Source organism: Archocentrus centrarchus, chromosome 3 (assembly GCF_007364275.1).
Source record: "Archocentrus centrarchus isolate MPI-CPG fArcCen1 chromosome 3, fArcCen1, whole genome shotgun sequence".
NCBI lineage: Eukaryota > Metazoa > Chordata > Actinopteri > Cichliformes > Cichlidae > Archocentrus > Archocentrus centrarchus.
This window is the reverse complement of record NC_044348.1, coordinates 2,817,792-2,841,079: the sequence shown is the minus strand read 5'-3', so window position 1 is coordinate 2,841,079 and position 23,288 is coordinate 2,817,792. Positions and strand designations below refer to the sequence as shown.

Here is a 23,288-nt window from a genome sequence, read left to right as displayed (position 1 = left end):
CAAGAGGGCAAAACATGCATCACTCTACAGACCTCTACACCAAAATACACCACAGCGAAATCCTTCCAACAGCAAGTTAGAAAAGATTGGATTTTTTTGCAAAAGCTTCAAATTATCGCGAAAGGAACACGCCTGCATCAGCCCACCGGATACACAGCTTTCTGAACAAAGAATACTTGCTGTAAGTACATCAAAACTATCTTATTTTTTGTCTTTGCCACATACTAATCATACTGACTGCATCACAATAAGCGCAAAAGGACATCATCATTATTACACTGTCAATTTGGAAAGTGTCAAAATTCCATTGTCAGACTCCTATCAAAGAAGCAAATGGCTTATAAGTTTAATAATAAAAAAAAAAAAATCTATTTTAACACCAACCCCAATAGCATAATAAAAGTTCCGACCCTGCTTCGTAGCTGTTCTTTCACTGAACAATCCTTGTTCTCTTTACAGCCAGTCATCATTATGTCATACCCAGAGCTCATAACAAATTTCAGTCTTCAGCCCACGGCCTTCATAAACACCCTCCTAAAACAGAACAGTGAATTTAACGCTTCAACACACTGCCACCCATTCTGCTTTTAACATCCTGTGCTAATAGTTGTTATGAGACAGCCACACCGGTCCCAGCTCACCTGAGTTTGGTAAAAATATGGTCCTACCTTCACAGTAAGTCGAATCCCCGTGGATGGAGGCATAGCCGCTCTTGCATTCACACTCTGCTTTAGTATTCCTGTTTTTACACTCAGAGTTTTCTCCACAAATGAGTCCCTCTGCGCAGAAGTCATAACCTGAAAGAAAGGAGCAAAGGAAACCTTAAAATTTGCTCACTCAAGGCTATAAAAAGCTGCGTGTAGACACACAAACACACACGCGTAACTGAGCACAGCGATAAAAGCAGACAAATGTACAAAAGAGCAACCTTGTTTGTGTCACCTACAACACTGTGAATAATGGGATGCCTGATGTATATATTAATTGTAGAGCTTAAATGAATCTGCTGCATTAATAAAATTTTTCCATGCAAGCATGCACACACACTAACAAGACAAAGCATGCACATACACACACCCGGCTGACTGAGTCATGGTGCTCTTTGGCTCATTTGCTTTCATGGTATTTTAAGTTAATCTCAGAATCAGGATGTGCTTACTTTAAAAGATGCTTCAGAAAAGAAAAATGACTGAAATACCAAGAAAATGAGAACTGCATCATGTTTGCCACAACAGGTGAAACACTGCATGAGTTAAGAGGAATGGACAACTTTGTGTACTTCAGTTTGGAAAATTCTAATCTGAAGACACACAAAAAGGCAGTCAAACAAATGTTGCCATATAAATGAAATACTTATATGAGATACTATCTCAAGGCAATATAGAATAATTATTGACACTTTTACAGAAGAAGAGCAATCGTTTGAATAGAAATCGGCACAGCAGGAATTCTGACTGGAATGACAACTTCCAATTGCCGGCTTCCCAAAAGACCAACTGCATTTAATTCCTAGAGGAAACTGTGCCCACCAGTTAAACTCTACTTTTTCTTTTCCCCCTGCTGCTCCGCCCAAGCAGCTACTGCCAGGACTGAAAAATGAAGCCAAACGATGAAATGCCAGTTCCTCAAATGGCCACTTGAGACCATCTACAAAAGCCTGTTAATTCCCATAGTGTCCATGCCCAACTTTCTTGGAGAAATAAACATGGTTTTGCCAGCTGGTGAATTTCTACATAACTCTAAGTCTTGCAATGATTGAGGGACCTCTCAGTTACAAGGAGATGTACCTTTGGCCCAAGTGGCTGGAGCCGCTAGCTGCCTGCTAGACATTACCTCAGCTAAATGGAGTAGCTGAATTGGACCTCTTGACCACGCTTTTGCAGTGTTGGTGCCTTTTGGAGTATTTTTGATGCAATTATCTGATAATAGTTTGTTATGATGTTAGATGTTAGATGTGATTGTGCATGCAGTCTGTGAATACGTCTTACTACCCACAACAGCTATTTAGGTGATAACTTAGCACTGTCCTCTCTCATCCTTGTATGATAATTTCTGGCTCCAATGGCTTAAAAATGGTAGTCCAATGGTTGATGCAACCGTGGCTACATCTATTATTTATCTATGCTTTGTGATCTGAACCAAACCACAGTGAGACTCTGCACATGCACAAAAATGTGACCCGACAGATAGACAGATGGAGTAAGAATTACTCTGACAGATAAGGAAGATGACAGACAGACATGCAGACTTATAGACAGACTGAGATGATTGTGTCCTGCTCAGTAGGTATGAGTTGATATAGCCCATCATGTCCTGTAATGAGTGACAGACTGGCTGCACATAAAAGCCCTGCGAGGCAGGGAGCCTAGAGAGCTATTATTGAAGAAAGACTTGTGCCTGCATTATTCTTCCCCTCAGTCCCTGCATCATCTACAGCGGGTCCTCACAGAATGATGAGGACGATACAGAAAGACCAACAATTGTGTGTTTATGTACAGTTTTAAACATGTGATTTTGGTTTGCACTGCACATTTTCGAGCCCCTCACTGTACAATCCTTTGTTTTCTTTTTCAGTGAAATTCAGTGCGGCATGAAGACTACGGGACAGTTGTGTAATTACCAATTTAACAAAGCCAGTGCAACTCCGAAGACTTAACAGCGAGGTACAATTACATCTCAGAGTGGTGATAAAGTACCAAGTCACAATGTGAAAAGGAGGTCTGGAGATGATTTGGAAACAATGATAATGAATAATGGCCAGCTCTGCTTTTTAGCAACTGAGTGAGTGTGTGTGTGTCTCAAAGAGGAAGGAAAAGGGTTGGAGAAGAGAGGCACTGAGACTCTGATCTTTAATTGCTAGTCCTTACTGTATAAAATCTACTCTAGCCTTGTCAGTTATTCCATTCTCAGCTATATTTTCCTTAATGCTGAATACCTTTCCCCTCTCTCTTTCTCTCCTTACCTGCTCTTCACGTCTTCCCTTTCTTTACAACAAAAGGCGTTCAGGTCTTCTCCTTCCTCTATTCTTAACTTCCTCTCCTGTTTTCTCTTTATGCGCTCTCCTCAATCTTTCCTTAACACTCTCAATACAGTATATCAAGTCCTAGTCATCATCTCTTTTCCTTTCATTTCTTTTAAGTTCCCTTTTGGTCTCATGTGCTTTTTTCCATCTGCCCGTCCTCCTCGTCTAAGGTCTTCAGGTCGAAGCCTTTATATTCCCTTTCCTTTCATCTCTGTTTGTTGCTGTTTTATGCTTTACTCGTCTCCATCTCTTTTCCTCCCTCTCTTTCCTGTCCCCAAACATGCATTTTCCTTACCTTTTATTTGAACCCACATTTCATCATTTCATCCCTATCCTGTGTGAATACGGTGAGTCTAAGAAATGCTATCTTAACCTAAACAAGAGCACAATTTCCGTCACTCACCTGCCCCGGGATTCTTTATTATGTCTTTATAGATGACAGCCTCCTGCAGTTTGTTTATTCGATGTATTTACTGAATTACCAGTGGCTATTTACCCTGTAGCACCTCCCTGCCAAAGCAGTGGGGTTCAGGCAAATAGGCATAGCAGGTGCTCTATAGCAGAAAGACCAATCTGCTCTGAAAGGTATGCCAGCCAAAAAGCATTCATAGTGAATGGCAAGGGAGAGACACTAAATTATTGCAGAGGCACAGCCTGAATCAGCATCGGGAAGACGGCTATGTTTACTCCTCACAGCGACACGGTACTGGTGTGTGCACATGCAAATATAAAATGATTCATGCAACTGAGAAAAGTGCAGTCGAAAAAAAAGTTGTACCTCTGCAAACATTGCAGCATCTGCCATCTGGTAAGATCTGTTCACTGAGGGTGCAGTTTAGCTCTGGACAGGTCTCTGTGACTTTCACCATCAGGCCATTCTGAAAGGACAAGACACAGGCAAGACATTGTGATTTCAGAGATCAGGTCAAAGCCGTGAAGGTCTACGTATTAGGAGAAAATTCTTTTTCCACCAATTATACAATCTGATCTGGTCTAGGATTTAAAACCACAACCTCTCAGCCACAGGACTGCTTCTTCAACCTTTAAGCCAACACTTTTTTGTTTTAGTCTCTGCAGTCCCATTTCCTGATTTAAAACACTCAGAGCAGCTGTTTTTAAAAGGTTATACTGCATAGTGAATGAAATGTTGGAATCCATCAATAAGAAGCATAATCTGATGACACATTTGATGTCCAGCAGAAGAATGACCTGTGGTGTTAAAATAAAGTGGAAGTTAGTGCAAACAAGTTTAAAGATATGCAATCTATGATGCTACATCGTGCTAATGAAGGTGTCTTTGCCTATGCAAACCTTTCAATTTCAAAATCTGAAAAAGGAAATGTAATGATCCCATATTTTTTTTCTTTCAGATGTCAAAAGCTGAATATTTGATTTCATATTTGATTTCATAACAGTTCCATGATAAAAAAAAAAAGAAAAGGAAACGTTCGTTGTATGTGCTGCTCACATTCAAAAGGTCAGCATGTATACAGATAATAGTTAGGATGCAGATACCCAGCACCAAAGAAAGTAAACAAAGGTACTGTAGATACAACTTTGTGTCATCTTCCCCTGAGCCTTCGAAACAAATAGCAGCAGCATGCAGGCATTCTGGTGGCCCCGCAAAGCCTCTCAAGGTCTCAGCAATCGACTTAAATCCCTAAGATGCCTTTGCCCTTCACATCTTTCTTCAATGTCATCTCTATCTACTGCAGGAACCGTGTTAACTGCTTTCTCATGCCATCTATAAACAGTCCAGTTGCTTTGTGAACCTTTTATCCTCTGTGCCATTATCTGATCATGTAATGGTTATTTTCATCAGTATTTCAATTGATGTATTAAAGATGAACTATTAAATATATAAAATATGAGTGAGGAAAATAGTTGGTGGTCAGAGAAACCATATAAATAGTATAATAGACTTTAAAACTAATAATAATCTTGCTCTATCCTTTTATCCTTTTTAGGGTCGCGGAGGGGTGGGGGTGGGGGGGGGGGGTGGGGGGGTGGGGGCAGGTGGAGCCTTTCCCAGCTGACATCGAGCAAAAGGCAGGGTACACCCAGTACAGGTCGCCAGAACACGCAAACTCCACACAGAGAGGCCCAGGCCAAGATGAAATCGAACCCATGCCTTCTAGATGTCGTTCTAGCTGCGAGGCAGCAGTTTTACCCACCACGCCACCTTGCTGTTCAAGGTGGAAGTTATCTGCTAGCATTTTAGACAGCTTTATAAAATGATCATTTGTCAAACTGTTCTGCTGTTGCCAATTGGCAAATAAATTAATTAATTAACTATTTTTCATTAACTAGTTAATAAAACTATGAATGTAGCTTTAGTTTAGTCTGTTTGTCTAGTCTGCAAAATGTCAGAATATCTTATACCTATAACAATCGTAGCGCATGTCCATGTCTACCCTATGTCCTCCTTAATGGGCAGGCCAATTTGAACGAAACTTTGCACAAACATCGTCACACCTACAGAAATTATTAACATCTATGTTATTTTAAAAAAAAAATAATTTGTATGAATCCCAATTCCACGTAAACATCAAACCTAAGGTTTATGGCTTGGGTTTGTTTGGCTTTAAAATTGAGCAGGTTTCTATGTAGCTTGACTATGCAGTTTGCAAAGAAGACAAATACATATAGATATGTATATATATCATTGTTACATGTATATTTCATTCTGTTATTAAGTGTTTATAAACAACTATATACAGTGGTACAGTAACAATATTAACAGTAACAAGATAAATTAACCATGCATGTCGGTGCCATACATAAGTGAAGTGAAAAAGCAACGCAGGCCTGTTAAATAGCACTGAAAAATGCCAAAACCAAAAATAGAAACATTTTATTTTTGAGAAACACTTTTTGCTTAATCACTTTTAACAAACAATTCTGTTTTAATGTTTGTCAAACCAGTGAGTATTGGCATTATTCTATATTACTATTAAAAACTCTGATGAGATCAATGCCATGCTGGTAGGAAAAAGTCTATGCACAGTGGATTCAGTTTAACAAGTAGCAGTTTCAGATGTGGTAAACAACATCTCTGAAAGACACAACTGTACCCTGAGTTCATTAGTATAAGCAAGACAAGAGGAAAGGCAGACTGTAAATAAAGTGCCATTTTTACCATATTTTTTTAAGGAATTTTATTAAAGTTATATATTAAAAAAAGACCCAGAAAAACAAAGTCTGCAGAGAGGTAAAGAGGTAGGGGAACGTAATATAAATTTATATTCAGTGACAATGTTCAGCGAAACTGCAGTCAGTATGTAAGGCTATAGAAGTTGGAGAACTGACAGGTTGTACAGGGCAAGTACTGTAACTTTGATGCTGCATGCTGACGTTTGGAATTAAAATGTGCAAAAATGCTGAGGTAAACTGAAATGATCAAAACTGAACTAAGCCAAAAGCAATATAAACAGGTAAAAAGTTCCTTTCATTGAATGTTTGGTTGGTTTTCAAGTTAAAACCTGCTTTAAAGGAATCAAACTGCTGTACACTGGATGTGTAAATACCAAAGTAATGGAAATGCTCAGTTTTTTGGTGACAAATCTATTTGGAGTTCCTGAGCACTAATCATCCCTAGAGGTGACCCAGCTTTCAGCTGAAAGCAGTGGCTGACTCAGAGGCTGCTAATCAAACTAAAATCTGATGAAGTGCTTTTGCAAATATTCAAACACACAGGATTTGTAGTCGCTGGCCTTAAATATGCGAAAACACTAAGAGAGTTCTCTTTAATAGCATTTTGTGTCTCACTATGGGGAACATCTTGTGGTGACCTCATCAGAAGCTCAAATGCCACAGGTTGGCTCAGTGACGCCCATATCAGGAGGGGCTAGGGCCTCCCTATATGAAAGGCTGACATAGCGTCACGTGTCATTCAAAAACCTAATCTCACTTCTCAGTTCATAATTGCTATTGGGCACTAAGCTAAACTGGCCACAGATTCTAGTGCACAACCAACAAACCTGGTTGTGCACTAGAATCTGTGGCCAGTATTGCTACTGCTTGTGAGCTATAAACAACTAGCTCACAAGCAGTAGCAATACTGTCCTGTAGCCAGTACTTAGGAGCAATACTTTCCCAAAGCAAAGTAGCAACACTTTGCTAATAAGGTACCACTACCTTCACCATTAGGTAGCAATACCCATCAGAACTAGCGGTTTCTCATATTAGGTAGCAATACCTTTAGAGAAGTAGCATGACTTCACCCCACATCAGTCGTGGAATAGAAATTTTCTTCTCCGAACTTTAGTCGGATGTCAGGCTCGCTAGCATTCATAGCCCCCTAGCTAACCATGGCTACAGCTAACAACCCAAACAAAGCTGGAAAACTTTGTCTTTGCGGCAAAAAGATTTCCACCTGGGATATACACACCGTGTGTGCAGCATGCCTGGGCTTATCCAGTGCTCAGGCTGCCTTGATGTCCACCAACATCACTACAACATCATAACATGTACCTACTGCGCATGCAAACTGATGCAAACAGCAAACCTGTTGGGCAGCGACCCTTTGTTCTGTGAGGCTGCTGTGGTGCATGGAGATGCTCAGGGACTTGGCTGCAATGTCAGGCCAGAGGTAGACCCTCAGCTCATCACTACTGCTTTCCCAAAGATGTGAGGGCTTCTCCCCTGCCGGGGTCACCCTGTGAGGAGATGCTAACGAGGATGGAGACGAGTCGGTCGACTCAGAGCTCCTGTTGTCTGACAAGGAGGAAGGCTTCATTTCCCTGGCTAGCATTAGCTTTGCTGCAAAGTTGATAAACCTGCACCAACATCTCCCCTGAAACTCAACATGCAGGACATGTGCAAGCACGCAGCTGCTATCAACATTCCGTGTCCCACTGTGCAAACTGAGGTTGTAAAAATCTTGTGGTCATTTCAAGAAATTGCAGTAAGCAAAAAAAAAAAAAAAATGGGAAAAGGACATGACAGCTAAACCAGATACCACTCAGTGTCATAAGTGACCATGTTCTCCACTTCCAGAAAGTGGTGATACAGACTACAACCTATGGTTGTCCAGGAGTGAGCACACTGGCTTGTGCTCACAAACCTGACAAGTGAGGAAAAGGAGGGCTCCTCAACACCTCTGTTGTCCCTCAAGGTCTCTCACCTGGTTTTAAAAACAGCAGGTTTGAGTCCTGTAAATGAGTCGCTCTCATGACTCATCTAGTGACATCACTCCCTGGCCAATCAGTGGTATGCAGTCTCTTGAGGTCACATTTTCGACGCAACTTAGTTGGCTTGGAACCTTGGCTGAGTAGGTACTAAAAAAGTACCTGGTACCAGGTACGACCACTTAATAGAAAAGTGCTAAGGTCTGTACAAGCAGGTGACTGGTTCACATCAGTCAACCTGAAGGATGCTAATTTCAACATCCCCGTATCTAAGATTTGCTTTCCAGGGGATAGTGTTTAAGTTTGTGGTTCTGCCATTCGGCCTGTCACTGAGCCCTGACAATGCCACGGTTATGACCTACATCAAAAGAAAAGGGGAGTCTTGTGCAGCATTCACCTGTTGTCACTGAGAGCAACTCATGTACCAGGAATTTTGAACTTTGGGGATATTTGGGGATATATTTTTCCCCCACCCAGAGAGGCTATCTCTATGGGCTTGGCCCATGAGTGGTTTAATCAGAACACAGCTGGGCTCCCTCAGAGTTTTACTGAGACTATTTAGTGTGCTAGAGCATCATCTACTAGGACATTGTGCAAGCATAAGTGGCATGTGTTTGACAACTGGTGCCTCGGATCACAGCCCATCCCATTTCAGTGGACTGCAACAGTGATTCTGTCATTTCTTCAAGCCCTAATTGACAAGGATAAAGCCTTCTCCACTGTGGGCCAGAATCCCCTGTAATGTCGTTTTATGAAGTGTGCATGTTGCAAATTACGTACATCTAGGGCTCCATTGTGGGCCTTTCCCACAGTGTTAGCTGTGCTCTCCTGTTCCCAGTTTGAACCCTGGAACAGGGTGAGTTAAAATTGCTGTCCTTGAACACAGCCCTGTTGATTGCTTTAGCGTTGGCTAAACACGTAGGGGAGATGCACGCTCTCTCAGTGAATCAGTCGTGCGTTTAGTTTTCCCGAGATAATACTGTAAAGTTTAGAGGTAAACTTTTACTTCAGTTAGTTTATAGAAATGCGGTTACAGAAGCTAAGCATATACATATTTGCATTTATATTTAGTGTTTACATGTTTTTGGTAAGTACGTTAGGATGTTTAATGATGCACATTTCAGTGAAGTTTTAATGCGGTGTTGAATGTACCTTTGTGGTTTTCCCACATTTACTTAAGGCTAGGAGTTCCTGGCTTCTGATTGGTTGTGTGAGTCTCACGGGAAGTGGGAACAAGGAAGTTGTGGTGTGCACAAAAATGTGTGGTGGAGTAAACAAAGCGGCAGCTGAGAAAATTATCCGTGTCCATTGCGCTGTTTCCGTTTAGCTAAGAGAGAATCAGTGGCATATCCCGAACCCTCACGTTACAATACAAAGGTCAGTATGCAGCTTAACCCCACCTTTATCCCGAAGATTATGGGCACGTGTTCCCCTATATAACTTCCTGCCTTTTATCCGCCACCTTTCACCTCTTAGGAGCAACAAGTTCGGGCATATATAATGATTGAAGTGAGTGAACTTTTAGCTTTGTACATGAAATTTTCAGCTTCACTATGAATTGCACCATGTGGATACAGTAAGACTACTCACATGAAATGATCCCTTTTTCATTACTCTTAACTGTTTTGCAATATTTATTTTTATATGCAAAAAAAATTACATTGACACTTGTTGGGTTTTTAATACCTCTTAGTGTCTTTCAAAGATTACCTGAATTAAGGGTGCGCTCCACAGCACAAGCTCTTGAAACGTTAGGTAGAGAAGGTCTTGAAAATAAAAAATATGCACATATTTTCTGAGTTATAAGTAAAGTACCATCTGGAAACTCCAGAATTTAGTTCTATTCAGATTAGACTACCTACTGATAGTTATTTTTGTGGTACAACTTGTGATATTTGCTTCACTTTTGTGACTAACAGTTTCATGTTTTACAAAACAACTTAAATTTTTTTCATATTTTATTTACCCAATACTCAGACATATTTTAATGTATCTGTCCCAAATGGCAGAGTCTGGTTCATCTTGATGGTAAGAAAGGCCAGTGAAATCTGTAATCTGTTATCTGTAATGGTTTTTGAGATATTGATATACAAACATTGCCTCAGATTTCAATGTGCAAAAAAAAAAAAAAAAAGCATAAAATTTACTGATTTGAGATAGACTGACCTTAATGGCTCTAACCTGTGGAGCAGAATGAGTAACGTCACACATCATAATACTTCATAATTAGGCCTAGAATGGCCCTCCCCCCTCTTTCCCTTCACTTTTGTCTTTGCTCCACATATCGGATGTCAGTGCACACATTTCTAATCGCTTTTCCCCACTCTCCCACTGCAGGGGTGAGAGGCCACAGCAAAAATCTGGAGGCGGAAGGATACAGATTAGATCGGTTCTCGTAAGACACATGCTTCTAAATCTGACATGTCACTAGAAAAAAAAAAAAAAAGCACAACTAGACACAAGCACCACTGCTGAAATTTACAGGCTGTCTTTGTACCAAACGGCAGAGGGCTCAAAAAACAAAACATCTTTCAACCTCTTTTTAAATATAATTAGTCCACAAATTGGATATTTAGTAGATCTTACGTCCAGGAGTAAAGGTGGTTGTAACTGCTTGAAACAAAGCTTTAAAAACAGTTGCTGTTTAATGATGTTTCAGGGTCTCTGAGGGCTAATAAAGAGTCCAGGAATCCAATGTGTGGTTCTTTGTCAGCAATTAAATGCATAAAAGCTAATTTTCTCCTTAAAATAGTGTCTTTAAAGATAAATGGCTTCTCAGTGGAGAAAGCCCACCTCTGTTCTACGCTGAACTGGAATAATGACTTCAATTATAATCCACGCAATGATGAAGCTCTGATTCAAATCAGGCCTTTGTGTTGCTGTGTTCATAAGTTATTCTAATTACCTGGCTATCTCACCATTAGAGCGGTGAAAAAAAAAGGCAGATTGAACAGATTGCAGGAGGGTGGGAAAACTAATAAGGCCTGCTGGTTAATTGAATAAAACACCAAGCAGTCCACCGCACACACACAAGCACTGCACATTCATGTTCCAAAGAAGCGCTGTCTGGTGGTTGCACTATAAAGACTAAATGCTGGGGAAAGGATGGTGCAATAAAAGAAGTGTTACCTTGCATTCCCTGCAGCTCCTCGACAAAAAGCGTTGTCCCTCAGAAAACGTCTGTCCCATGTAGGTACATTTTGCTGCAGGCGAAAAACAAACAAATAAAAAATAAATAAATAAATAAAAACAGGACATGACAGTTTCTATATCACTTTGTTTAGATAGGCACAACAACTATGAAGCACCAGAAATTTAATAATTCTTCAACCAACACTATGAGAATTGGAGACTGCCTGCGAGAAGGGGGGAAAAAAAAGTTTCCAGCCTGAAGTTCTGCATAGATAATTCCGTTAGAAACAAAGTTGTTCTTGGCTAGAGTGCGTAAGCGGAAAGGAAATGTAACAGCGCATTAAGAATACAACAGAGGAAGGCTCTTCTGCATATTCCTCTGGTAATAAAGCAGAAATAGAAAGTGAAGCATATGATATGAAGTCCTGCTTTTCTCCTCTCCGGGGTGCAGGACCGTGGAGCACTCGGTTGCAGCTCCGGAGCGCCGCTCCCTCATGCGTTTGTGCCAGAGCTCTGATGTTCACAGGGGAGGAAGACGAGCAAGGAGTGAACGGAGGGAGGCAGAGAAGGCTGGAATTATTCAAAGGATGTCTATACTTCAGGGATTTAGTGTTTTTGCAGTATAGTAAGAGACACAGTTGTCTGTAAGCAGTTACCAGACCTCTGTGTGCTTTATACTTGAAATAGGGATTCCATTTCAGCTTCCATAAAAATCAGATGACTGTGATGTTTGCTCTCAAGGAAAACCTTACTCTGATTTCACTGTGTCAGAAGAACGTTGCCCACAAACAACAGCCCTGAGGAGTAAAGAAAAAAAAATACTAGATGTGCAAATTCTCTGCTTTTCCTTTAAATGATTTTGCAAATTTACAGGTTTGTGAACAAACCAAAGTCTGCGACTATATCACTCTGAGAATGTTTTCTGCCTGTTCACACAGACCTGCAGAAATCCTTTCCGCTTTCAATTCTGGCTGCAAAATCCCAATTTAGAGGCAGAGCAGCAAAGCATTTGGGGAAAAAACAAAAACATAGCCAAGTCCACTGCTGACCCTTTCAGCCACAAGTGCGACCTTCATGAATATCAGTAGCTACAATCTAACAACTGCTGGGTTTTCAAAATCTAAATGTAACCACTCACTACGGAGCAAATCATCAGCTATCAATTACAGAGAATAGTGAATGACAATGCTAGTTTCTGTTTTAGTGCAAAGCTATATTTTGTGGCTGGGCCAATGACTGCCTCTTGCTACCAAATAACGGGAAGCAGCATGACATTGTTACACTGCTGCAAAAAGGTTTAGCAAGATCAGAAATCTTCTATTGCTTTGTCACTTCAGAAGAAATGTTGCAGAGGGTGTCACAAACATTAAGCTAGCAGGTTAACAAGTGCATTCCCAAAACTGACAGATGAACATTAGTGAAGCTTCCTTCTGTTACATGCTCACATGGCAGTTATCAGCCACTTAGAGCCTAAAAGAGGTGGCAGATATATGGCACCACGCAGTCTTTCCTAATTTTTACCCCATCTAATGCTGGCTCCTCAGATTTATAGATTAACAAGTGTTTTGTCATGTCTACCACAACTGAAAATAATCACTGTTGCATGTAGACTAGATCAGCATCAGCTACTGCAAGTAGTCTAAGTGAAGTGGTAGACTGGTTCAGACCCACTGCTTAAATTTGCTTTTATTTTATTGTTGTAAATTTATTATGTTTGGGAAACAGGTCTCTCTTGCAAATGAGACACTGAGATTCAATGGGATTACCTGTATAAATAAAGGTTAAATAAAATAAATTTAAAAAATCTGGCAATTAAAAAAATTAATTCATTAATTAATTTTAAAAATCCACATATGTATATAGTGCTAGGAACGTAGACAGTAAAAAAAATATGAAGGCTGTAGCTTCCTGGTTGGAAAAACAATGCCAAAGCAAAATTTCCTTAAACCTGCATTCCATGTCGAGGCCACCAGATGGCGATAGCTGTAGTTGCAAATCACAGTCTGGTCCTATAGAAGTTTACTGGAGAACAGCTTCCGCTGCAAAGACTTTGTTACTGAGTTCATGGTCTTAGTCACTAATAACTTTGGGTCATAATGGCTAAAAAAATGAAATCTATATTATGAATCTTGGACATACCGTGTTTCAAAAAGGAGGATTTGCTGTGGTATTTTCCACTTGTTCACTGGCTAATAACTTGTCAAACACAATTCTTTAACCAATGAGCAAGCAGGATTCAGTCAGACCCACCCTTCCTTGTCACATCCATTTTTTGCAACCACGATGGCAATGGCGAAAACACGGCTTCAAAATGGGAGTTCAGACGCGAAAAAACGATGTCACAGTAGCTACAACCATTTTTTTATACTTTCTATGGCTAGGTTACTACTATAGCTAGTAAGCTAGTTAAATGGGAATTAAAACTTACCAAAATCAAAGCTTTTGGCATATCCTGCCAAGTATCACTGTTAGCCTACACAGTTTTCACAGGTTTGGCTTTTTTGCATCCTGCACGCAAGATCCAGATACTTACGCCTGCATGTCTTGCAGCAATTTCCATCGACATGTACGGGCAGCAAGTCTTCTGAGCAGTTTGCTGGAGGACAGAAAATCCTGCGACACTCCACCACACCATTCTGTAAGAGCAGGTGTTCTTTTTTTAAATGAATAAAGATATGCAAACATTTCGAGCAAAAAAACTAAAGCTCAGTGTGCCCATACTGCTTTTGCCTTTGGCACTGCTGAAAAATTCACTTTGAATGTACGTCTCCTCCTTCCTCCTGTGTCTCAGTGTACTGTAGGACACATTTGCTTAGCATTTATGTAATTTTGTATCTTTATCTGAGGGGGGTTCCCACTAAATATGTAACACATACAGTGTGATATATGTTTTCATCCACTGAGGCTTGGATAATTTGCACCTTTTGAGGCTAAGGTTTAAAGCCTCAAAAGGCTTTAAACCTTTTCAACCTCGGCTAAGGTTTAAAGAGTGCTTTACAACAGGTGTCTTATTCACATGCTCACCCAAGAAATTGCTGGCCAACCCTGCAACTGACAACCTGCACTACCACCTGAGCAATATCCATAGGTATTATACTGTATATACTGTGTGAGTATAACTCTGAAAAGCTAGTACTCCTAGAGTAGTAGCATCATATAAACTAACCAAACTATTCATAACCCTACAGTGAGAACTAGTCTGAAACTGACGCTGTGCTATTTACGAATAATACACAAATGATGATGTCATATAATCACACAGATGAGACTGAGCAAGAGTGACCTGATGTCCTTAAGGACTGTCTTCATTTTTGAGACCGATGCCTTTCTCTGCGAGCACCTCTTCATTCCAAGAGTCATTTGAAATAATTCCCAAGAACACCATGGTTATCAGTTAATGGCATGTCCATGGGAGGAAACCAGACTGACTAAACTTCACCCTGTGCTTGATGTGCAATGATGCAGCAAGTCTAATTCCTCAAGGCCAGCGATGGCCTGATTCAACACATTTTAAAGTCTGGCTCCTATGTATGAGTGTAGGCAGGCAAGCTGATTAGGGGGCACTTACTGGGAGGCAGGCAGGAGGCAGAGAGAGAGATGATGCTCGGGCTGAGTGAATAGGAGGTAAGGCAAGTCAAGAAAGCTAAGTGGTAGGTGTGGAGGACATAGGGGGTTGGAAAGACTGCATTAAAGAAAAAGTTGCTGCTAAGTTGCTGCTACACTATTATGTGTCACTAATGTAAGATTAAAGTGCTTGATATGGACGTTTTCAGGGTGTGGTAGCTGAAAGTAAATCGCTGAAAGCCAAGGTCTTGCTCTTTGATTGTGAGGATGAGGGCGGCACTCACCTTGCATGCACAATTCCTGCAGTTCTCAGGCTCTACCCACAGCTCCTTATCCCGGTAGACCAGACCATTTGCACTGCAGGTCCTCTCACAATGACATCCCTCCAGCTGGGTCAGCCTAGACTCGGCGTAGTTCAGCTGTACACAGAATCACCAGAAGTCTGAGTGCACAAGCCTGTTTACCCCCACCCCCCCACCCCCACCCCCCACCCCCCTCACCCCCCTGGCATGCCCTGGATGGTTTTTCACTGAAAGGTGCTCCATTGGGAGCCACTCATTAGCAGGGCACATCGAATAATAAGTCGTCATCATTCAGCTCATGCTTGAGACCTTAGGCTATAATCTACTGAGAAATGACAGGACTAACAGCTTCGATCCTGCCTCACCCCTCTTATATTCCTACATGCTGATCAGCCCTTCTTCCGCAGCTTATTTCATGCTGAACACTCTTCACAGCTTTCTCTCAACACAAGTGATGCGTCTTTGACAACTGTATGGTGAGACAGTGTCACAGGGTGGGTTAGACTGAAAAGTGAGAGCTTGAAATCAGAATTTTACAACTCTGAGATATTCTGTTCTGCTCAGGTCTTTTATTGTATTCACAGGCAACACAATGGGGTTTGCATCATGAGGGTGAAATTACAAGTAGATATTAAACATATTAAATTGCAAAAGTGGATCTTGTAAAAAATGCTTTTTTTTTTTTTTTTACATAATAATACAACACACACACACACACACACACACACACAATCAGAGTTCTATTTCAGAGGTGGGCAGCTGGAGAAATTTGAAAACCGATGTGAACACTCAGAAACTGTAGGTCCACTTAGACGGTTTGCAGCCCTGCCTTTCCAGCACTTTGCTCCTCTGAGATCTGCTCAGGTCTCGGTGTCAAAAAGATAGGAGTAGCTGGGAAATGATAGAGGCTTTTCAGGAAAAAAAGAGAAATGCTGGATGTCACTGAGGCTTTTTACTTCATTTAGAGTAGTCCCAGCTGGCTGCTGGAAAGCTGTACGAGTTGTGAATAGTAGAGATGTGTCCTGTCAAAGCCCAAAACAAAATGTTTGAAATGCAATTTCAAAGGCTGGGAGGCTGCCTTCAGGCACCACAGAGGAATACCTTTCCTGTACAATGTGAGCATCAAATGGTGCCATGATGCTGCATAAAGAAGTCAGAGGTTAACAGGCGTGTATCTCCTATGGTGCATACAAGAGCCTGAGAGAGGTGTGAAATAAAGTCCCAGCTATACACAAAGTTCAAACACAGGAAGGCACGGGGAAAAGATGCATTATGACATTTACTCTGTTTGCATTACTTTATTCATTGCTTGTCTGTATTCCAGACTGTCTGAAAGACGTGTCAAGCATGGAAAAGTAAAATTCGATCACATTCTGGGGACCAATGAGTCTCAGGCCAATGAGCTCTTAATTAGATTTTGTTTGTAATCAAGATCTGAATTGTCTGCCATTAAGAACTTATCATATTTTAGTTGGAACAATGAAACAAACACACACTGGGATTTTGTTTGAAACCCAATACATCAGTGCATCTTTAATTCAAGTGATAGTAATGACTTAGAACCTGGGCTTAATATGCAGGATTTTTAATTTGCAGAATGACTCGCCTGCACATTTTAGTGAATTAGGAAGAAACTGATGTTTTTTTCAATACTCTCCCTTTAACCAGTTTGATTTCCTTACACCAGTATTTGTATTAATAGTACATATATCTGTTTACCCAATTCAGGGTAGTGGGATGGGGGGGGGTTGGAGCCTATCCCAGTTGTCATAGGGAGAGAGGGAGGGTACACCCTGGACAAGTCGTTAATCTGTCGCAGGGCTAACACAGGGAAAGACGATCATACATGCTAGCATTCTCACACATGACCAATTTAGAATCAGCAGTCAACCTGACCCCAGTAACTGCATGTGGGAGGAAGTCAGAGTAGAACCCAAGCAGACACAGCGAGAACATGCGAAGTCCACACAGAAAGGCCCCGGCCACAACTCAGGACCTTCTTACTGTGAGGCAACAGTGCTAACCACTGCGCCACCCTGCTGCCCACTTTTATGATGATGAGGATGATTATGATTATTATTATAGCAAAAACTCACCCTATGGGTGGTTTTTCTCAGGCCTGTGGCTCTTGTTTGCTTCGTGCATGTTAATTTATCATGTCATTCTTTTTATCTTCATGTAGTCAGATGGCTGTTCAGAAGCACCAAACATATTTATTGTTCTACTTCTTTGTAAGATACATATTCACTGTAAAAGACAAAGTAATCAATTACAGGCAGTATTAGTGTCACTGTTTGATGAATGCTTAGTTGCAGATATGCATGACAACACATTCCAGTGACCACAAAGTGCCACTGCACTAAAAATTATTCAAATGTAATCACAAACAACCAAGTACGCATAACGTACACGTGACGTCACCGCTCGTTTTGAGATCAACTACAACACATAATAAATGTAATTTTAAGGGTTTGAGTGTTATATTATAGATGTTAATAATCCTGGTACCCTAGACATTTATACATATATATTTATTTTCCTCCAATGAAAAGTGTACAGTAACTGCTTCTGTGAAACTGGCCCTGCGGTAAAGACCAACTTTTCCCTAACGCCGTCTTTGGAACAACTGATTTCTGAGATGATGCAAAGGTTTTCAAAGGGAATATTTATCTTAGTTCGAATGGATTATTCAGTATGCTTAGTAATAAATAAGGAACAAACATCATATAACAGCTGCTCTGCAAAAACAGGAATCTGTTTGAAAACCGAGCCCAAAATTGAAAGACATCAAATATCTACCAATTTTAAGAATTAAAATGATACACATGGATACATACATATATGCATACACACGCGGTAGTTTGAGAAAACCTGTTTTTCTTTCTTTTTTAGTAACTGGAGTGAACCAACATTTTAAACAAAACTGAATCCAACACTGCATGCTGGGCTATCATGAAACGGTGGTCCTGAGCTTTTTCTACTACAATTTTTTTTGGCACAAAGGCACACCTGGGCTCCATCCCATACATGCAAATGCTGCCATGCTAATCCACACAACAGAAGAGTTCGTTGTCATCTCACCTCACCTTGACACTCCACATCACACGCTCAGGACCAAGCAATTATTCACCTCATGCTGAATTCCTCTATTTTCTACGGCATGGAGGCAGAGATCCATTTAACAGTGGAGATGACTGCATTCCCCCTGCTGTGACTTGTATATGCAGTGAGGTCAGGGGGCAATAGGTCGAGCTGTGCTCATGTGAAGTAGGAGGTACTGACGCAGCGGTAGGCTGATGTTCTTCATCTCATCCTTATTTACACTGACAATGATTCTACAGCTCAACCACCCAGCGAGATGTCTTTGTTTCATCCACTCTCACCTGATAGCACACACTCATGCAGAGTGCGCACACTCAATCACGCACACACAAAGTTCATGACACATTCATTGCAGACATTCAGTCTTAGAAATGGTTTACACTATGGCTCAAAGGCTGAATGCATCTTGCCTGCATGCCCCTGGTTGTACAACCATTTCAGGACACCTTTATGAACCCTGTGTTCACATGTCTCGTGTGTATGTGTGTGTGTGTGTGTGTGTGTGTGAAAAACCTAATATCATCAAAGTTATCATGGTGTATAAAGCCTTTATACTGCTTAACCCTTGTATTGTCTACACTTTCAGGAACCTCTGGTATCCCTCTGGTCAAACTGACCCAGGACATATTTGGAGTTTCCAAAACAATACTTAAATGAACTCTGGCGTCATAAAGCTTTAACATATATTGTCTTTATCACAATTTCATCGTTATCTTTATCACAATGTCTGATTCTCTGTTTTAGCCCTGTAACAGGGTGGCGACCTGTCCACAGTGTACCGTGCCTTTTCTCCTGTCACAGCTGCGATAGGCTCCAGCCTCCCTGCGACTCTGGATTGGATAAGCGGAAGAATATGGACAGATGTATGGATAGGGTTATGTCTCACTGTGTGTGTGTATATAATAAATCAAAACAGATAGGGTTAGGGTCTTCTTTTACAGGGACATCTTTTTACTGATGGCTCAGGTTAACTTTTTGACCTAATCTCCATCTTGTCCAGACGCTGTGTTTTTGAGAAGTGGGATTAACCCTGTACCTGCAAGGTTTGCCATCAACACTTTTACTTTATAATCAGGCTCTTCGAAAGACCAAGGAGCTATAATAAAGTGCATGCATTCACATTTCATCCCATTGTTGTGATCCAATTGTATTCAAAGTGAGAACTGCAAAACAGAACAAAAAATAAAATGGGATCATCTGGAACCAAGTAATTGTCTGTTTTCTGTTTTCCGTTTCCATGCCAGCTAATATCTTTTGTACCGTTTTTTTTTTCCCCCAAACCCACTTCAATTCATGCTCACAATAATAACTGACAGAATAATCATATTTTCAAAAGACAGATAAGGGTGTGTGTTCGTTTTGTTTTTTTCATGTTTCCCTAACAATAACTTCTGTCTTTACTGGGCACCGTGTTGTTGAAATTAAACAAAAATGAGACAGACTTCAGAGGAGACAGAATAATGTGCTTCAGTGAAGGCAACAACAAAATCAAAGGTGCTGGATTTCTCCAGCTGCAGTGAAGAAGGAAGTTATTTATTCATTTTTATTTATGTGTCAGGCTGCAACTTGAAAAGGTATTAGGTGATATCTTAATTTAAGTCTTTAAGACACGGTTGCCAACATTTTGCATATTTGATGTTTCTTTTATCTGCAAAGCCTCTCTTTAAGACTGTGGTGATACTGTATAGTATACTGTAGAGTTTCCTAAGGTTCTCATTCTCTTATGACTCGGTTATAGTAGTTTTCTATGTGGGAGGTTGTTCTTTGTTCTTACCTTCAAGGTCATCTTAGCCAGTAGCTCCTGAAGGTCCATGATGCCTTGCACCAGGCTCAGGAAATCACTGCAGGTGGGACAGGCTCAACGGATGAACAGCAAGCACCAAAACAGAGAAGGAAAAAGAAAGAGAAAAGCAAGTGGAAAGCATTTTAGATAGGAAATCAGCGGAGAAAAGAGAGAAATCATTAGAATGACTACATTTATTTGGGCACGGCTCAACCAACAGTAAACAAAAGGGAAGCTTTACATAGCTGTAGACTCTCTGTCTGAGCCTGTTGTTACTATCAGCAATAAAGCACCAAGGTGTGATTGCCTTATTGATCAAGTGACAGAGATAGTAGTGCAGCGGTGGTCCTGTATCTTAATCTGCTTTTTGACAGTAAACAGATGGAGGAGCCAAAGAGAGGGGAGACTGCACTAAATCTGAAATACAGCACAATAAAGACCCTACTTTGCTAGAGTAGAGGAAGGAGACAAAAATGGAGAGAGCTTTTTTTTCTGTAGAGACAGAGCCTTTCAAAGCTTTTCACAGAGGTGACCACTGGCTGACACACTGCAGTTTTTTAACATCACACACTAATGGAAAAAGTTATTTTTCCTCTTTATCATGTTGTTAATGCTCAATGCTATGTAGCTGCGATACTTACTGCGATTAAGATTAGGACACTGTGTGATGTAGCCATTGGGAGCAAAAATCAGCTTCACATCCTGAATAATGCCCTGCCAACAGAGAGGGAGGGGTGAAGTGAAAATAGAAAAGAAGACAATATAAATAAAGGCATTATTTTCATTTTCAGCTCCACAATTGCATCCTTGGACTTGAACAGAGTGGCTTTCGTGATTCAGAGTTTGAAATAATCCTTAGTTTTCTTACACTGGACCTTGTTGCAACACTTCAGTTCATCCACTGACTGAAGGAGCAGCTTTAGCTCTCTGCCCTTCATTTTAAGCCAACTTTCTTCCAATTAGCTACCTGTCCCAGACAAGCAGTTTAAACAGCAGGTGAGTGGGGCTATCTTTGCTTCGATTCATGCTCGCAATAAAAACTGACAGAATAATCATATTTTCTAAAGACAGATAAAGGTAGAGCACATAGAGCAGTTTAAAGCCTGAGCTTCTGGCTCACATTAGATTATTTGCACATACACTGACTTCATTATGGCAAACTTTGTCCAAGTTTAATATGAGCATTCACCATTGTAATGACACATATATGACAGAAAACATCATAGTGTGTCCCCCTTTGAGCAAAATTATAAAATTACCACATTAACATGTTAACATTAACAAACAAACAAACAAAAAAAACACCATAAATTTTTAAAAAATACATTTTAAATTGCCAGTTGCCTAGACATTTCACTCAAAACTCGCAAATCTTGTGTAAATTTTTGCCACATCACACATGCGGATCATAAAGATTGACTGGATAGGGAGGAAGATCGAGTTGGAAAGGATGTGCAGCAGATTTGGGTGATTAAAGACAGAGATGGAAATGTGCTAACAAGTTTAGAGTGTGTTGAGAAGATGAAGGAATATTTTGAGTACCTGATGAATGTAGAAAATGAGAATGAGGAGGACAGATGGAGAACAGTTAGTGAATCATGAAGTGCAGAGGATTAGTGAGGAGGAAATGAGGGCAGCTATGAATAGGATGAAGAGTGGAAAGGTGGTTTGTCTAGATGACACACCTATGAAGGTATGGAGGTGGCTAGGAGAGTGGGTGGATTGGAAGTGAAGGAGAGAGTGCAGGCAGGGTGGAGTGGGTGGACACGAGTGTCAGGGTTGATTTGTGGCAGAAGGATAGCAGAAAGAGTGAAAGGGAAGGTATACACGATGGTAGTGAGTCCTGCTATGATGCATGGTTTGGAGATGGTGGCACTGAAAAAGACAGGAGGCGGGAGAAGCATAAGAAACAGGGTGAAACGTATAAAAGCAAGGGTGCAAAAAGTTTCTGCACAAACTAAAGCACTGAACAATCACATTCATATATACATAAAAAAAGGATGTGCCCAAAACATAGAATTAGGCGAAATATGTCTCCTACAAAGGAAAAGAACATGTTTATTGTTCAAAATGAAAGATAAATTATGCACATGGTACACAGCAATTGTACAGGCCGTGTTTGTGTAACTTACCAAACTATGGACATACTCACATATTCACAATAATAGACAATACTAAAATGAATAAATGTAATACATTCCACATTCACAACATAAAAGCACAGTGTACTAAAGATGTACTAAGGATAAATATGGAAGATGTTCAAGGTCAAGGTAATTTGATGGTGAAGGTCATACTGTAAGGTAGAATGCATGTGAGTAAGAAAGAATGTGGTTAAAAAACAAAAAGTAATGACCAATATTAATGTCAAAAATGACTGTAAAGGTTATTTGAAGGTCAAGGTAATGGGCAAGTACCTCCTGATGAAGAAATGGCTTAGAAAAGAAAAATTAAGGGTAATGATAAAAAAATAGAAGTTATGGCCAATGTTAATGGGGTTTTTTTGTCTAACTTTAAAGTTTTAGTTGAATTTTAAAGCCAAAAAAGGGGGACAAATAACTAGAGTTATGGCGCTTTGTCAGAATTTAGCCCTAGTGAACCAATGTGCAGAGTTGGAGTGGTCTAGCTTGTTACAGAAGTTATGGCCAACGTTAAAGTTTTTGTGGAACAGATACCGTTGATGCCAAAGACTCCAACTAAGAATGGTAAATGGACTAGCTCTTATATAGCGCTTTTCTACTCAGTCAGAGCACTCAAAGCGCTTACACAACATGTTTTACATTTACAAATACACTCACATTCATACAAGCACTTCCATGTTTCTACTAAGCTAAGTGCTTTTAATTAACTAACATTCACACTCCGACAGGACGGTCAGAGAGCAACTTGGGGTTAAGTATCTTGCCCAAGGATACATTGGCATGTAGCCTGGAGTAGCCAGGAATCGAACTGCTGACCTTCCGATCAGTAGGTGACCTGCTCTACCTACTGAGCTACAGCCACCCCGTCAAAGAGATGCGAGAAGGTGGAGGGGAGGAGACAGGGAAGGGGATGGGTGCAGGTGAACCTCGAGTGGGGCTGGAGGAGATAAACTCTGGGATCTGATGTCTGTCATCACACGGGCTGATTCTTGTGTCCAAGTCTATAACAGGAAGGCTAGGAGTTCCTGGACCTGACTCACACGGACTGCTGCCATCAGACGAGTGGTGAAAAGTGACCACGTCTATTTACTCTGGAGGAGGCTGTAAAACTTT

General features: G+C 40.7%; 1 protein-coding gene across 1 annotated transcript in view; it reads right to left on the bottom strand.

Moving 5' to 3' along the window:
* The window catches only part of LOC115778064 (protein kinase C-binding protein NELL1), a 281,912-nt gene that overhangs the window by 162,990 nt on the left and 95,634 nt on the right, over positions 1–23,288 (bottom strand). Inside the window, exons 6-12 of the mRNA XM_030726081.1 lie at positions 20,676–20,748; positions 20,026–20,108; positions 15,132–15,266; positions 13,817–13,919; positions 11,281–11,354; positions 3,801–3,900; positions 669–797 (exon numbers count right to left, since the gene is read on the bottom strand). Of these exons, the coding sequence (XP_030581941.1) occupies positions 669–797; positions 3,801–3,900; positions 11,281–11,354; positions 13,817–13,919; positions 15,132–15,266; positions 20,026–20,108; positions 20,676–20,748 (697 nt within the window). The remainder of the gene's footprint in view (positions 1–668; positions 798–3,800; positions 3,901–11,280; positions 11,355–13,816; positions 13,920–15,131; positions 15,267–20,025; positions 20,109–20,675; positions 20,749–23,288) is intronic.